Source organism: Eubalaena glacialis, chromosome 3 (genome assembly GCF_028564815.1).
Source record: "Eubalaena glacialis isolate mEubGla1 chromosome 3, mEubGla1.1.hap2.+ XY, whole genome shotgun sequence".
Classification (NCBI taxonomy): Eukaryota; Metazoa; Chordata; class Mammalia; order Artiodactyla; family Balaenidae; genus Eubalaena; species Eubalaena glacialis.
The window spans coordinates 59,320,995-59,339,898 of NC_083718.1; the positions used below are offsets into that span (position 1 = coordinate 59,320,995).

The following is an 18,904-nucleotide window of genomic DNA, read 5'->3' on the forward strand; positions in this document are numbered from 1 at the left end:
ATCACATCTTGTGTCACAAATCAAGCCTTGGTAAATTTAAGAAAATTGAAATCATATCAAGCATCTTTTCCAACCACAACGCTATGAGACTAGATATCAATTACAGGAAAAAAAGTGTAAAAAAATACAAACACAATATGCTGTTAAACAACCAAGAGATGACTGAAGAAATCAAAGAGGAAATCAAAAAATACCTAGAAACAAATGACAATGAAAACACGATGACGCAAAACATATGGGATGCAGCAAAAGCAGTTTTAAGAGGGAAGTTTACAGCAATACAATCCTACCTCAAGAAACAAGAAGAATCTCAAATAAACAACCTAACCTTACTCCTAAAGCACTTACAGAAAGAAGAACAAGAAACATCTAAAGTTAGCAGAAGGAAAGAAATCACAAAGATCAGATCAGAAATAAATGAAAAAAGAAATAACAGAAACAACAGCAAAGATCAATAAAACTAAAAGCTGGTTCCTTGAAAAAATAAACAAAATTGATAAACCATTAGCCAGACTCATCAGGAAAAAAAAGGAGAAGACTCAAATCAACAGAATTAGAAATGAAAAAGAAGTAACAACTGACACCTCAGAAATACAAAGGATCATGACAGACTACTACAAGCAACTATTTGCCAATAAAATGGACAACCTGGAAGAAATGGACAAATTCTTAGAAAAGTACAACCTTCCAAGACTGAACCAGGAAGAAAAAGAAAATATAAACACACCAATCACAAGCACAGAAATTGAAACTGTGATTAAAAATATTCCAACAAACAAAAGTCCAGGATCAGATGGCTTCACAGGCAAATTCTACCAAACATTTAGAGAAGAGCTAACACCTATCCTTCTCAAACGCTTCCAAAATATAGCAGAGGGAGGAACACTCCCAAACTCATTCTACGAGGCCACCATCACCCTGATACCAAAACCAGACAAAGATACTATAAAAAAAGAAAATTACAGACCAATATCACTGATGAACATAGATGCAAAAATCCTCAACAAAATACTAGCAAACAGAATCCAACAGCACATTAAAAGGATCATACACCATGATCAACTGGGGTTTATCCCAGGACTGCAAGGATTCTTCAATATACACAAATCAATCAGTGTGATACACAATATTAACAAACTGAAGGGTAAAAACCATATGATAATCTCAATAGATGTAGAAAAAGCTTTCGACAAAATTCAAAACACATTTATGATAAAAACTCTACAGAAAGTGGGCACAGAGGGAACCTACATGACATAATAAAAGCCATATATGACAAACCCACAGCGAGCATCATTCTCAATGCTGAAAAACTGAAACCATTTCCTCTAAGATCAGGAACAAGACAAGGGTGCCCACTCTCACCACTATTATTCAACATAGTTTTGGAAGTTTTAGCCACAGCAATCAGAGAAGAAAAAGAAATAAAAGGAATCCAAATTAGAAAAGAAGAAATAAAACTCTCACTGTTTGCAGATGACATGATACTATACATAGAAAATCCTAAAGATGACACCAGAAAACTACCAGAGCTAATCAATTTGGTAAAGTAGCAGGATACAAAATTAATGCGCAAAATTAAGGCTCCCGGACTTCAGACTATACTACAAAGCTACAGTAATCAAGACAGTATGGTACTGGCACAAAAATAGAAACACAGATCAATGGAACAGGATAGAAAGCCCAGAGATAAACCCATGCAACTATGGTCACATCATCTTTGACAAAGGAGGCAAGAATATACAATGGAGAAAAGACAGCCTCTTCAATAAGTGGTGCTGGGAAAACTGGACAGCTACATGTAAAATAACGAAATTAGAACACTCCCTAACACCATACACAAAAATAAACTCAAAATGGATTAGAGACCTAAATGTAAGACCGGACACTATAAAACTCTTAGAGGAAAACATAGGAAGAACACTCTTTGACATAAATCACAGAAAGATCTTTTTTGATCCACCTCCTAGAGTAATGGAAATAAAAACACAAATAAACAAATGGGACCTAATGAAACTTCAAAGCTTTTGCACAGCAAAGGAAACCATAAACAAGACGAAAAGACAACCCTCAGAATAGGAGAAAATATTTGCAAATGAAGCGGCTGACAAAGAATTAATCTCCAAAATCCACAAGCAGCTCATGCAGCTCAATTTCAAAAAAATAAACAACCCAATCCGAAAATGGACAGAAGACCTAAACAGACATTTCTCCAAAGAAGATATACAGATTGCCAACAAACACATGAAAAGATGCTCAACATCACTAATCATTAGAGAAATGCAAGTCAAAACCACAGTGAGGTATCACCTCACACTGGTCAGAATGGTCATCATCAAAAAATCTACAAACAATAAATGCTGGAGAGGGTGTGGAGAAAAGAGAACCCTCCTGCAATGTTGGTGGGAATGTAAATTGATACAGCCACTATGGAGAACAGCATGGAGGTTCCTTAAACTAAAAATAAACTACCATATGACCCAGCAATCTCACTACTGGGCATATACCCTGAGAAAACCATAATTCAAAAAGAGTCATGTACCACAATGTTCACTGCAGCACTACTGACAACAGCCAGGACATGGAAGCAACCTAAATGTCTATTGACAGATGAATGGATAAAGAAGATGTGGCACATATATACAATGGAATATTACTCAGCCATTAAAAGGAACAAAATTGGGTCATTTGTAGAGACGTGGATGGACCTAGAGACTGTCATAATAGTGAAGTAAGTCAGAAAAACAAATACCGTATGCTAACGCATATATGTGGAATCTAAGAAAACGGTACTGATGAACCTAGTGGCAGGGCAGGAATAAAGATGCAGATGTATAGGACAGACTTGAGCACACAGCAGGGGAAGGGGAAGCTGGGACTAAGTGAGAGAGTAGCACTGACATATATACACTACCAAATGTAAAATGGATGCCTAGTGGGAAGCTGCTGCATAGCACGGGGAGATCAGCTCGACACTTTGTGACAACCTAGAGGGGTGGGATAGGGAGGTTGGGAGGGAGGCTCAAGAGGAAGGGGATATGGGGATATATATGCATATATATATAGCAGATTCACTTTGTTGTACAGCAGAAACTAAGACAACATTGTAAAGCAATTATACTCCTATAAAGATGCAAAAAATAAATAAAAATAAAAATAGTATAAAAAATAAAAAAGAAATAAGAAAAATAAAAAGAGGGAAAGGGATGTATTCTTCAAAAATGTCCATGTTGATGGGACTTCCCTGGTGGCACAGTGGTTAAGAATCTGCCTGCCAATGCAGGGGACACAGGTTCGATCCGTGGTCTGGGAAGACCCCACATGCCGCGGAGCAACTAAGCCCGTGCGCCACAACTACTAAGCCTGCGCTCTAGAGCCCACAAGCCACAACTACTGAAGCCCGCACACCTAGAGCCCGTGCTCCGCAACTAGAGAAGCCACCACAATGAGAATCCCGCACACCACAACAAAGAGTAGTCCCTGCTCACCACAACTAGATAAAGCCCGTATGCAGCAACAAAGACCCAATGCAGTCAAAAATAATAAATAAATAAATTTTATTTTATTTATTTATAAATAAATTTATATTTATTTATTTATTTTTAATAAATTTATTTATTAAAAAAAAATGTCCATGTTTTAAAAGAGAGAGAAAGACTGTGGAAATCTTTCCAAATTAAAGAAACCTAAAGACATATGGCAGCTAAATGCAATATCTGACCCTAATGTAAATCCCAAATTGGATGGGGGGAAAGGATGGTATTGGGTTAACTGACAAAATTAGAGACGAATAGTAGGTTAGATAAAAAGTATTGTATGAAAGCTAAATTTACTGAGGTTGATACAAATAATGTGGTTAAATAAGAGATATTCGTATCCCTATTTTTAGGAAATATAGATTTCCTAAGGAAGTAGATAGGGATAAAACACCATGATGTATGTAACTTACTCTTAAAGTGTTTAGAAAAACAATCACGTGTGTGCACGTGTGTATTGTGGGGGAGGGAGGGAGAGAAGGACTGAGAGACAGAGAGAGAGAGAGAGATTGAGAAAGTGGGTGCAAAGCAAATGGGGTAAAATGTTATTAATAAGTGATTCTGAGTAAAGAGCATGCAGGTGTTCTCTGTACTAGGTTGTTTTTTCTTTTTTTTTAACTCTTCTGTAAGTTTGAAATTACCTCTAAATAAAAAGATTAAAATATTGCTATGTCTACTGCTAACAAAAAAATTAAAATATAGACATAAATATATAAACGCATGCAGACACATGTGTGTGTATATATGTGCATGTGTGTTTATATACTTTAAAGATATATCTCTTAAAGATTCTGATATCTCAGTAACTAAATGGACTTTTTAATAATCAAAATGATTGAGAAGTTAAGGTATTTGTCCTATATGTAAATAAGGGAGAGACGGAAAAAGCCCAAATAGGGTAGAAGCAGTTATTACTGATAAAACAAAGCCATTTCATGTTTATTTCCCCCATCAATTGACATTTGCAATGAACCAGTTATATCTAACTTATTTAAGTGGGGAAAGCATTAGGTTTCTCATTCTCATTTTTAAATGGAGAAACTGAAGCATGGTGAAAAGCCACAGTAAGTAATACAGCTGAGATTCAATAGTATGTCTCTTGAAACACAGTAACAATGTCAATACAAGTTTTGGTAGCATTTAGGAGCAAGCTGCTTACCTTTCAATAGCTAATTCTTTGTTAGAAAGTTGCTGCACTGTAATCACAACCTTCTTCTCTATCCCTTGTTTTAATTTGAAATAAAATTTATCTCTATCCTTAGGCACAGGACTGAAACATGCAAAAAGAACAGGAATTAAAAATAATTAAAAACAATAAAAAAGATCTCTCTTTCAAGGTTAGAATGAGCCAACAAACTATTTAAGCAACAACACCCTTATTCTTAAGATATCCTAACTCTCATCTTGCCACAGAGTAACTACAAACTTTACAGTCAGCAAAACAGAGTGTTATTAATTTTTAAACTGGGTTTACAAGAGCCTTATAATTTATCCCTAACCAAGATTAAAAACAAAACATTTTAAATGACATCATTTCAAATTTTAGTTTTTAAATTTTAACAAATTTAGGAACATGGTTTATTTAATTACTTTTAAGACTGTCACATTTCTGGTTTAGCTGGTTGCATGATGCCTTTAACACAGTGAAACCCAAGGCAAAAATTGAGAAGAGCTTACTTTTAAACATCTAGAATATGAGATGACTGTGACAAATCCAAGTAAATATAAATAAAAGATGAACAAAGAGGTACAGATCAGGGCAAGTTAAATTCTAGCCTAGGCCAGACTGACAATTCTCAAGAATTAGTTCATTAAAACAATAAGTGTCTAAAAGAAACAAAACAAAAACAGTTAAGTGTCTAAAATATAGGTTGCCTTATCTGAAAAGGAAAAATACCTTTAGCAACTTATTTGACCTAAGACTCAATTTCTGTATCTGTAAAAAACAGATAAAATACCTACCTAACAATTATCGTCAGAAACAAAGGCAAAGTAAAGGCGCGTAACTGATCATTAAAGAGTATAACTGTTTCCTATTATCTGCCTATGTTTGAACTAAAGAAAAACATTCCAAATATACAGAAGGAAATGGTTAATTAAATGATGGTCAAACCATACAACATACTACCGGTGACCATTAAAAATGATTTTAAGAATATTTTATTTGAAAAATTCTTATATCATGAAGTTAAAAGAAAAAACTATATATACATATACAACTGTATAAAAATACTCTAGAAATCAAATATTAAAAGTGATTGTGGCTGACAAAACCATAGCTTTTTACTCTAATTTTATTATTTTACTAAATTTTCTACAGTAAAAATCAGTATTTTAAAATATTAAGAAAATAATTTACATAAAATATCTGAAAAGCATGACAAAAGTGAACCATGCATTCACCAGTGAAATATTTCTTATCATCCTAAAGCTTTATACCAACATTGTATATTCTGGAAACTTTAAATTAGCCAATATTATATTTCAGACACAATACCAATTTTTAATCTTTCCAAACAACCTCACCTAAAGTTTCCTTTTCCATCATCTTCTTTTACCTCCAAGGAGACACTGAAGATAAATACATCACTGTCAGGGGTAGGAATAACTGAGTCTTTAACATCAGATACTTGTCTAGAAGACCGTTTGAAAGCGGTACAGAAACTATACAAAATTCTGCTTACCTAAAAGAATAAAAATGGAAACAATATTAGACAAAGATTTAACTGCATTTTGATAAACTGCTTCCCTAATTCTTGAATCTATAATTTCCCATGGTCACAATGCTCTTTAGCAGATAAAGTAGATATAGTCTAAGCATATACACACACACACACACACACACAGTTTGTAATATATAGTGTGTATATATACACAGTATAAGCATATATATACACACACACAGTTGACCCCTAAACAACATGGGTTTGAACTGCATGGGTCCCCTTATACGCAGATTTTTTTCAATAGTAAATAGTACAGTAGTATACAAGCCACGGTTGGTTGAAGTGGCAGATGCGGAACAGTGGATAAGGAGGAACCGCTAATATGGAGGGCCAACTATAAATTATACATGAATTTTTGACTGGGCAGAGGGTCAGCGCCCTTACCACACCCCACCCCCCAGCCCCAGCACACTGTTCAAGGGTCAACTGTAGTTTGCTTCTTTCAATCTGGCATTTAAACACCAAAATAAAGACGTTTAATTTAAAGTCACAAAAGAAGCTGTATGTATGTATAGATGTTTCTATGACCCCTAAGATACTATATTGCAATGAATGAATCCTAAGATAATTACTAGAATGATACTGGCATCTAAACCTTCCCAATGAACACACACAAACAAGGCTTTAGCCCAAGGTGTCAATTTCTCTTTTCACTTCTCTCAGCTTCAGGGGGCTAGATCCTGAGGCATAGAATAAATACTGTTTTTTGCAAAAAGAAAACATGATTTAAAAATTTAAAGAGCTTCCAGTGTTGTTACTCAACATTGTTGTTGTATAAACGTGTCGCAGAATGAATGAATCCTGAAATGTTCTTACCTAATTTATTAGTATTAAGCCACCCTGGTGACTTTATATACACACACATACATAAATATATGTATGTGTGTATATATATGGATGGCTTTTACTCCTCCCCTGAAGTGGAGGAGTACTCTACATCCCACACTCTTCCAGACGGTATTATCTTCCTTGGTTCCAAAAGAAGCATCATACCACCTCAAACTTGTCCACTTCAAACACAAAAGACCTTCCAAATCTCTCAGGCCCCTCAGTGGGTTGAACAAATAAAAACAAGATGAAATAAGAAGGGTTTGAACAAAGGTCATATTTTCAAAATCTCACACTGGGAGGTACTAGTAAAGAAACTTCTCTGAATATTAAATCCTTCACTTTAGATAAAGTGAATTCAAATTATTCTTTGTATTAATCTAAGATGATAATATTTTATAATTTGCTTGAAATAAGAGCACTCTCATTAACAGTAGAATTTCTTCAAGTATGGGGGTCTTTCCTTAATATTCTATTTTTATTATATTCATACATTCTACCTTTTCTCACACACACATACTCTAACACATTCAATGGTCCTCAAACTTCCAATGGCCACACTTACATCTAGTAATCAATGACCACCCTAAACTGCCTTTCCAGTGCCAAATCAATAGTTTCCTAAATTAACTGACTTACACAGGTTAACTGTATAAGAATGCTGCCTGCCAGCCTAAAGTTCAACTTCAATCAATAGCATCATATTTGTATCACAGCATTTGTAAAATTTTTTAATATGTTAAAGTGTTATCTCATTATAATTTTATATAAATGAGTAAAAGCAACAAAGCAGCAAAGGATTGATATTAATAAGAACTGTAGACCTCAAATCTTATACAATTAAGACAATAAGTTCACTCATTCATTCAACCAATACTTTTTGAGTGCCTTCTGTGTACTAAGTATTATTCTAGGAGAGAGGGATACAGCTGTGTACATGGAGCTTTCATTTCAGCACATGTAAGTTGAATGTGCTTGGGGTGAATGGGAGGAATCATTAGCTAAGGCAAAAACAGATATGTTCAGCCTCAATTGGACCCTTATTGGACTTAGCTCAATAATTTAAATGTTATAGAGGAAAACAGAATCAAAGAACATGCTAGAAATAAGTCACTGAAGATTATGCCTACAAGGTAAAGTGTAAACAGGGACTTTAAACTATTTTCAGTTCTTTGAGTACTCCCCACTTCCTAACTCCAAATAAAATGTGACGTCTCTTATTTACATTTTATGTGTATTAAGAAAACATTTTTAAGCATATTTTTAAGAAAACATCATATGTGAAAATAGAATACCTGTACTTAGGTTTTGATACATTAGTAAAGTTAAACCCCAACCCTATTTATTATTTTCTCTTCTCTCCTATATTCTTCTATTTCATTTTCTTTGTATCAGAGCTGTCCGCAAGCCTACACATCAGGCCACACCAAAAAAAAGTCAAAGAACTTGGCAAATTCTAAAGTAGATGGGCAAGGCTCAGGAATTTCTTTTTAAAAAGGCTAAGCATATGGGGCTGAGCCAGAGTGGTAGAGAATGATGGGGGGAAAATCAGACTACACCTTTCTCTCTTCTTGGAGGAAGGACACAACAGTACATTAACAGCAATCAAACTGCATTTAATCCTGACCATGTCTTAGAAGTTGCTATTTCCAACAACAAGGTTAAAATCATTTGTGACTTCTAGAGTCTGTGAATAAGCTGGAATGATGATCCAAGAATTGGTAAGGTAGAGTAGCTTCAAAAACAATGATTATCAATGTCTATAGTTATTGGAACAAACTGGGTAATCAATTTCATCATGAAAAAATTTAAAACATAATACCATGGAAAACATTTCTATACATGTCACACTATTAAATACACACACACAAACACACACGCACACAAAATAATCTAGAACAGGCATTTTCTTTGCAGAAGTCAAAAGGTTTATTGACAAATAATACAGTACAATTTTTCCCCAGAGGCAGCACCTACCTACAGAAAGCATTAGTTAAACACAAACTATCTCTTGGAGTTGTTGTTGTTTTTGAAGAGGTGGGCAGGAGGACACATGTAGATATGTGGAAAGGAGATACACCAAAATCTTAATTCTGATGGAATTCTGAGTAACTTTTATTTTCTTTTGTATTTCAGTATTTTCCAAATTCTCAATTATGTATTACACATTAACAGTCCAAGAAATGCTATTAAATGAAATATTTACTTAAAATAAGTAATACAGGGGGACTTCCCTGGGGGTCCAGTGGTTAAGAATCCGCCTTCCAATGCAGGGGACGCAGGTTCGACCCCTGGTCAGGGAACTAAGATCCCACATGCAGAGGGGCAACTAAGCCCGTGCACTCTAGAGCCTGCACCACAACTAGACAGCCTGCATGCCGCAACTACTGAGCCCGCCTGTCGCAACTAGAGAGAAGCCCGCGCGCCACAACAAACAGCCCGCACACCACAACAAAAGATCCCATGTGCCACAACTAAGACCCGACGCGGCCAAATAAATAAATAAATAAAATATTTTAAAATAAATTAATTAAAAATAAAATAAAATAACATAGCAAATTCTTCTAAGATAAAGCCTTTTCACTAATATTAGTGAAAAAGGAGCAACTCTTTTAAAAACATTTATCAAGAAAATGTTCACCCAAAAAAAGTAAATGTAGAAAAGTCATCCTATAAAAGATACCCAGAAAAATATGTGTTAAAATTTTAAAAACAACTTGCTCAAATATATTACTAATTGAAAGGAACTAAAACAAGCGGCAATCATATAAGAATTTTTTTAATTACAAAAATCAATTTATTTGAGAAAAACAATATAACTTCTAAATTAATTTCCAAAATAAGGCATTTTGCTAAAATACCATCTCAATAAATATAGTTTAGCAATAATATTTTCTCATACAAGGAATTAGGTTTTCTTTTACATAGTAGTGTACCAGCAACCCTAAGAAAAACCAATGCATTAAGAGTAAAGATGTTCCTAATGATACCCTTGGTATTATGAAATACCTCTGAATGCCTGTAACACCAGCTGATAACAACCTGCTTCTAAAACACAACACTGAGAATTGCTAGTAATGGTAAGTATGTCATAACATACAAACAAACAGCAAATCTGTTTTGAAGAAAATGGTTACACTGAGTAGTAGAAATAAATTCTTAAAGAGAGTCAACTAATTATCTTTAAAAACAGTTTTGTGTAATATATTCATAAAGATGCAACAAGAATAGGTGCCTCTCTGGCTTTTTGCACCGTGCTTTCTGATACTCTGCTCTGTCTGTAATTCTTCAGCAGAACTCTAGCACATCATTCTCCCTGTACAAAGATCATCAGCATCAAGATACTTCTGGCTGGATTCCCCAACTCTTTTGCCATAGATAATTGAGATCCACTCCAGCAGAGTCCCACAGAAGAACAGCCAGAGCAATAAGTCAAATGTGTCCTAACCCTTCTGTGGGAACCCCTAATCCTTGCGTCACAGGTCCAACAAAGCCATCACCCTCACTGGGCCTCCCCTCTACCACTGTTGGTGCCTGCTGCTTGTGGGATATTATGGTGAAATAAGAGCACATCACAGTGATAACTGGTAGTGGCAGCCATGCTGCTACTCCCTCTTGAGAAGATGTCTTCTTGCCTTTAACTGACAAACTTCTTCAAATCTCATCAGGGACTCTGCAAACAATGGAAAACAAATTAGTGCCACTGCTGCATGGTACATATTTAAGCAATAAGAATGTCTGTCATCTGTTCCTGAGCTATCTTTGCCAATTGTCTGTGTCCATTAAGAGGGATCCAAATACTAAGGACTAATGTTGTCCCTTCACCACACAACAAGAAACTTCCAGGAAACAGATAACTAGACAACCAGTAAATGAAACAAAAAGACAAGTAATTATTTTTTGAGGGGAGAGAGGAAGATGTCAGACATTCTATAAAAGGCATGAGTAAAACCCAAAGGTTGCTGGAATGCAAGCTATATGACCGAGAAATCCCTTTATAAAGCATAACTGAAAGGTAAAAATCCATATTTACTTTTTATAATAAAGCAACAGGAAAGCTGTGACTGAAAATTAAATGGGTCTTCAGAGTCATAAACTTTCCTTAGGAAACCAGCTTTATCATCTATTCTCTCAGCCCTTGGACAAGGAAAGGGTAACCATAAAATCTGTCAGCCAAACCAGAGCACTTTTGAGAATAAAATGAAGTGCTTTAATAATATACTTGGACAACAGGCATAAACTAGGACTGCTCCAGGCAAAGAGGAGCATAAGGTCACTAGTCTAAATAAATACCATCTATGTTATGGAAATGTCATGAGTATCAAGTAAATGCTTAGCGCAGTGCCAGTCATAAGCCCTATATTTATACCGGGTTGTTACAGAAATGATCTCTCATAATAAAGTTCAATAAAAACTGTCATTTATTTCTCCTTCAAACAATGAATTTTACCACCAATGTCCCAGAATGTAACACTCTGAAAAATTTACTCAAAAAAATTAAATAATAAATGGACATCACTTTATCACAACCTACAATGTACCAAATATCCTCTCCAGAAATACAATTAATACTATTTAATACTATATCCAAAATGGTCAGGCCGAGAATTCCCCCCCAGTTTTATCCACTGCTTACCCACTGTTAAAGCTCTCAAAAATGACAAATATTCCCCCCCCATAAACAAGTGGATGCTATAATCCAAAAAGAGAGTTTCATACCATCACAGTTATGAAAAATGCTTGCAACCAGGTGCCTTTCAATTTCCTTCTACAGCAGTGTTTCTGCCTCTCCAAGCAGCAGGTTCTCCAATTCTTCAAAGTTCTCTTTCTTACTGTTGAGCACCAATTATCCAGAATCCACACAGGTATGTTAAATGATGGTTGCCAACATGAAATGCCAGGACTCTACCATCTGCTTCCCCACCTCTGTAGTGGAGTTGTAAGGATCAGAAATAGACCCCCCAATTTACAAACACACACACACATTCTTTCAACATATTTATATTCACTGCCTCCTATGTGCCAGGCATACTTGTACTCATTCACTCTACCTATCACACACTTGGCCAAGTAGTCAGTATCGGTATATGTATAGGTATTATGTATGTGTCTGTAGGTATATATACATACACACATTGGGATGAAATAAATTCAGAACTATATAAAAAACAAACAAAAAGAAACAAATTTGAACTTCTTACACAGGCATGGTTCTGACAGAGGACTTCTATGTCTATACATGTTCATTTTTGTGTAAAAAAAATTAATCACCAGGGCATAACAACTGACATACCCCTCACGCTTAGTATCAGACACACAGAAATCTACATTTCTATGAGTTCCCATGTTGTGGCCAGAAATAAACTCTCAGAACTCCTGTTAATACAATGGTTTATTTATGTTTCATAGTAAAGAGAAAATAGAACAACTGCTACTTTCAGCATTTTCTGCTGACAATTTATATTTCCAAAAGCAAACACACCTGAGACCTTGCCCATCCAAATCCATTTATTAATGCCTTTGAAATGGTTGTATAAGTACTAAAGTTCTAAAAGTGCAAATTATTTTTAATTTGGGGAGAAATCAATAGATACAGAAAAGAAGGCAATTTCTCCATGTATGTAACAGCCATTTGATTCTGAGTCTAAGAATAAACTACCATTTAATAATTGGTAGGAGGAACTCACTGGCATCTTCAAAGGACTACAGGTTGACAACCCTGCTGTATGGGAGCATTTGTATTTATAATTAATACCAGTTCTATAGAGCAAAAGCCAGCCTCTGAATGAATGCACATAATAAATGATCACCAGTGAAAATCACAGACATCTATGAAACAATCTTACTGCAGTATCTAAGTGAAAGGCCCAGCAGAGAAACAGGGATTGTTACAGACATTTTTTAAAGTCACATAGACCAACCAACTTAGGCAAAACAATAAAAGAGGGGCAAAAAGTATTCTTCCTTTCTAAGTCTGAGCAATTACTACCATGGTGGGGTGGGAGGACAGCTTATCAAGGGAGATTTTTCTGTTACATATGTTAAACTGAGAGTACCACTTTAGTGCACAGAGTTATCAGATTTAGCTTTCCATATGCGGCTCTATGCCATTATAAATATTAACTTTCTCTTCAGAAAGATATTCCAAATTTATGTAATATGGTATATGGTCATACATACTAAATTATATGACAGTGAAATTAGAGTTCGAAAATATTACCCTAATTCACCTCAATAGCGAATTGCTACAACATATTATACTTACTGCCTCTTTAATTTCACAGGAGAAAACATGTATCTGGAATTCTTCTGAACCATGGGAACTCTCTGTAAATGCAAAGCAATTGCTCTCTACTGTCCCATCATGTCCACGTGCACAGAATAACACCTTATAAATTGGAAAAGATGCTATCTCCATGTTGTTGGATTGGTCTATGATTCTGCAGAACAGTGATGAAAAATGAGATAAAATATTAACTATCAAAGAACAAAGGCAAACAGTTTTACTATGCCAATAACATACAAAATAATTATCTTAAAATCACAAAAATAAACTGGTACTAATAAAGCAAGAAAACAATTATCTTCATATTTTTGCTATACACACACACAAACACACAAATTCTTCACCTTCTGTTGACAATTACTTCATTTTTGTGTCCTATGATCAAATTCATTTACTTTCAATACACTGCCTGGTAAAATCGATGTCACGCATCCCTAAATGCTAGTCTTGTTCTGTTATGGCAAGAGGAATGCCAGTAAAAAATAGCACAGACCGGGGGCTTCCCTGGTGGCGCAGTGGTTCAGAGTCTGCCTGCCAATGCGGGGGACACGGGTTCGAGCCCTGGTCTGGGAAGATCCCACATGCCGCAGAGCAACTAGGCCCGTGAGCCACAACTACTGAGCCTGCGCGTCTGGAGCCTGTGCTCCGCAACAAGAGAGGCTGCGATAGTGAGAGGCCCGCGCACCGCGATGAAGAGTGGCCCCCACTTGCCGCAACTAGAGAAAGCCCTTGCACAGAAACGAAGACCCAACACAGCCATAAATAAATAAATAAATAAATAAATAAATAAAATTATTAAAAAAAAAAAAAAATAGCACAGACCATCTCTGGAGAGTTCATTTCTATTTAAAGCAGCACCTGTAAGTTTATCCAAGTCCAGGTCATTCATCGTTCAACAAAGACTTCTCTTACCCTAAAGAAGGTCAGAGTGGTTCCAAAGATAAACTTAACAATGGAATTTAACAGGTAAAAGGAGTTTGTGAGACTTAGGAGCAAATATTTCTCTGACTTTCCCTGTACAAATCCTAAGCCCTAGTTTGATCCAAAACCTCAAGACCACCTCAGGATCTCAAATTGTAGAACTGAGGAGGACCTACTCGGAATAGAGAGGCAAATCAAAACACTAAGTCTTTGTTAAGGTATGTTTGGCACTTTGAAACTCAATAGATACAAATATCAAAATGCCTTTTACTGTTAAGAGATACCATACAAACAATATACCTACAAAATGCTTTCCTGAAAAAGTCAAAGCATTTTTACCAAAACCTTGTAAATTTATATTGCTATTAGTTTGGTACTTAGAACTTTTCTCACATTCTAAACTTCAGAGAATGAGGCAAATCAGAAAGGATTTGGAAGAGATTAAAACAGTCTTCAGAGAATAGTATAGGTTCAAGACACATTCAACCTAATTTCCCAGACCTGGTTCATTTATTTGTTCATTCAGCAAATATTTACTAAAACCCTGCTATGGACTGATACTGCTCTAGACAGTACTATCAGACAGAAGCTGTAGCAGGAAAAAATACCAATAACCTGCCCCCATTGAACCTATATTCTAGTGAGGAAGATAGACAATAAACAAATAAGCAAATAAATATATAATATCAAGTCAAAGAAAAGTTCTATGAAGGAAAAAAGGCCCAGTAAAAAGAAAGAGGGATAGTTATGATATGATCAAAGGAGGCTTCTTTTGACAATTTGGCAGTTTCTTACAAAACTAAATATACCCATACTATATGATCTAGCAATTACACTCCTTGGTGTTTATTCAAATGAGTTAAAAACTTACGTCTACACAAAACCCCACACACAGATGCTTACAGAAGCTTTATTCATAATCGCCAAAACTTGGATGCAATCAGAATGTCTTTCCATAGGCAAATGGAAAAATAAACTGTGGTACACCGAGACAATAGCATATTATTCAGCACTAAAAAGAAATGAGCTATCAAGCCACAAAAAGACATGAAGGAACCTTAAATGCCTATTATTAAGTAAAAGAAGCCAATCTGAAAGGGCTACTTATTACATGATTCCAACTATATAATTTACTGGAAAAGGCAAAACTATGGAGACAGTAAAAAGATCAGTGGTTGCCAGCGGTTGCAGGGAGGGACAGACGATCAGGCAGAAGGCAGGAATTTTCGAACAGTGAAAGTACTCCGTATGATACTCTAATGGTGGATACATGTCATTATATATTTGTCCAAACCCATAGAATGTACAACACCAAGAGTGAACCCTAAGGTAAACTATGGACTTTGGAAAATTATGTCAATGTAGGTTCATCAACTGTAACAAATGTGGGGACTTCCCTGGTGGTCCAGTGGTTAAGAATCCACCTTCCAATGCAGGGGACATGGGTTCGATCCCTGGTCCAGGAACTAAGATCCCACATGCCGCAGGGCAACTAAGCCAGCGCGCCGCAACTACAAAGCCCACGTGTGCACTATGGAGTCCGCGCGCCACAACTACAGAGCCCACGCGCTCTGGAGTCAGTGCACAACTAGAGAGCCTGCGCACCACAACAAAGAGCCCACGCGCCGCAACGAAAGATCCCGTGTGCCACAACTAAGACCCAACACAGCCATAAATAAATAAATAAATAAATAATTTAAAAATAAATAAAAAATTGTAACAAATGTACCACGTGGAAGAGGATGTTGATGGTGAGAGGTGTGTTTGGGGGAGGTGGGGGGGTGCACATCTGGGAGATGGGAAATCTCTGTTCTTTGTGCTCAATTTTGCTGTGAACCTAAAAGTGATCTAAAAAATAAACCCTGTTAAGAAAAACAGGGAGGAAGAAAAAGAAGCCTTCTTTTGATAAAAAGGTTTCTTGAGGTGAAACCGGAGAGAAGTGAAAAAGCCACTGGAAAACCAAGGAAAGCTTGTTTAGGCAAAGTAAAGAGACTACACAAAAGCCCTGAGGTAGGAATCCTGACTGATAGGCCCTGAGGCAGGATTCATGACTGCGTCTGAGAAACAGCAAAGAGGCTACTATGACTGGAATGTAGCAAATGAATGAAGTGAATGAATGAATGAAGTAAATGTAGTGAAAGAAGTGAGAGAGCAAAGGAGGGAGGGAAGAGAGGGGAGAAGGGCAGAAGATCAGGTCAAAGCAGATCATCAGGGCCAGACATGGTAAGAATTTCAAATATAATCACAAGTGTGATTGGAGGCTACTGGAGGGCTGAATGTAGGAAAATAACAGTTATCTGATTTACATTTAAAGAAATTCAAGGTTCAGATGACATTAAATATTATTCCTAGTGAAGCATGTGAGAAAAAGCCATTTTGCTTCTTTCCAGTCTGACGTAAAGAGCTTGAAATCAAGGGATCACTCTAGTTTTTTGAACCACTGTTACATGACAAGGTGAAACACAAATCATAGGTATTTTTACAGTTATAGTTGCATTTATAGTATTCTAAGCAAATTTTACAAATGCCCCTTGCAAATAAGGAATACAGTCTAAACCTAAACATGTTTACTTTGCATGGCTACAGAGTAAAAGTAAATTCAGAGTAAGTCCAAGGCCTCACTTATGATAAAATATCATCACCACTACCCAAAAAAACTTCACACATGTCTAAGGGGGTAATAAAGGATTAGAGCTTACCTCACAGAACCTTCTGGAACATTTGGCACATACAGAGTAACAGGAAAGGGGTGCTGACTGGAAGATTTCATAGTTGCCATTGCCCGTAAAGCCTCCACTTCATTACGTGGGGAAGAAACCTTCATACATCCTAAGTAGGTCAGTTTGTTAAATAAAACACTATCTTCTTCAGGTATTCCACTTGGAGAAGATGGTCTGGGTGTAGAAATTTCTGAAGGAAAAAAAAAAGAAACACTCAAAAGTTAATATAAAACTTCACAGTATAATTTCACCTATTGCCCAAAAACAAATGAAAAATTGCAAATAAAATTTAGGTCTCTCTGTGTTTTCATTTCTTTTAATGTTTATCCTACATCTTAACTTAGAGTTCTGGAATTGGCCATTTTGTACTTCAGAGCTCTCAAAGTATTATCTTACTTAGCTATAACTTCTTTAGAGGAAAAGAAAAAAAAAATTCTAAGCTTTGTATTTTAAAAAATCAAAAATACGCAGTTCAAATGATATAAAACAATAAGGAGAAAAGACTACACTAAAGACAGTGTGAATTATCCTAAAACTAATGAGAATTAAACAAAACTAAAATCAGTTAAAAGTGTCTCTGGTAAAGATCCTGCATAGCACCAAATTTATTAATCAGCCTAAATTCCTCAGCAAAAGTCAACAATGTTAAAATGTTCCATCTCATACTAATACCAACAAAAGTCAAGCTCCTTATTTTTCTCCTTCCTAGCTTGCTGGCTTCTACAAACTATGTAAGTATTTCAATGAAAAATTTTTCCTCAAAATAATTATTTTGATGAATTATCCTATGATTGCTTCCAATTCTTTAAAAAAAAAAAAAAATCCACTTTAATTCTAAGCACAGCACGCACATAGCAAAGTCCCAACTGTGGTTAGAGAGTACATATCTGCATATATCAGGTAGTATAAAGCTTCCCCTCTGCCACTCTCCCCATCCCCACCTAAAAACCCACATTCAGCTAGTCTCCAACTCTTCCTACTACCCACATCCATGCTGTACAAAATTAAGCAGCCTGTCTCACCCAGACTAGATCCTTGTGGCATGCTCTAATTCTCAATACCAGGATTACACTTTCAGGATATTAATAAATAATTCACAAAAGCCATCCCCAACCTCCCCACTCCAGCTCCCAAATATTATACTAAATCATGCACCCTTCACCACTTTTTTTCTATTGAAAAACTATGCTTTGGTGACTGATGAACACGGTAGATCAAGTAGTTCAAATGGTCTAACGTATGTGTAATTGGAATCCTACAAAAGAGGAAAGGGTGGGGAAAAAGCTTTCTGAAGAAATAAATGTTTTACAAAATCTGTGTAGCTCACAGATTCATGAAACTCTGTATACCCCAAATACAAAAACAATACATAAATGGATCCAAAAAAGACAGATGACAAAATTGTAGACAAGAGTGTTAAAATAACTATTATAAATATGATAGAGGAATTAAAGAAAAACACCTAACAAAAGAAGGAGAAAAATGGAAGACAGAAAAAAGAACCAAAAGAAATTCTAGAGCTAAAAAATGCAAGATCTGAAATGAAATATTCCCTGGGTGGATATAACAACTAATTCTAATTTGCATAAGAAAACAAGAATATTAAAGAAGATCCTTGGGATAAAGGAAAATGATACTAGAGGGAAACTGAAGAGCACCAAAAGTTATAAGTATGAGGGAATGACTTTTTCCTTGCTGTTTAATTTCTTTAAAATACAACAGACTGCTGGTCATTCCCATTTGGAAATCTTATTAATCAGTATGTCCAAAATTGAATTCATTAGATGTCCACTCAACTATTCATGCCTTGAGTAACTCTTGAATCCATCCCACTTTTATTTGGCCCCATAGTCATTACCCAAATTACTACAGCAGTAACCTCCAGTC

The 18,904-nt window shown here is 35.8% G+C and overlaps 1 protein-coding gene across 3 annotated transcripts in view; it reads right to left on the reverse strand.

Moving 5' to 3' along the window:
* The window catches only part of RABGAP1L (RAB GTPase activating protein 1 like), a 655,755-nt gene that overhangs the window by 563,765 nt on the left and 73,086 nt on the right, over positions 1-18,904 (reverse strand). For all 3 annotated transcript variants that reach the window (XM_061185687.1, XM_061185686.1, XM_061185688.1), the window contains exons 4-7: positions 16,997-17,207; positions 13,356-13,530; positions 6,063-6,220; positions 4,696-4,806 (exon numbers count right to left, since the gene is read on the reverse strand). In XM_061185687.1, coding sequence (XP_061041670.1) covers positions 4,696-4,806; positions 6,063-6,220; positions 13,356-13,530; positions 16,997-17,207 — 655 coding nt within the window. The remainder of the gene's footprint in view (positions 1-4,695; positions 4,807-6,062; positions 6,221-13,355; positions 13,531-16,996; positions 17,208-18,904) is intronic.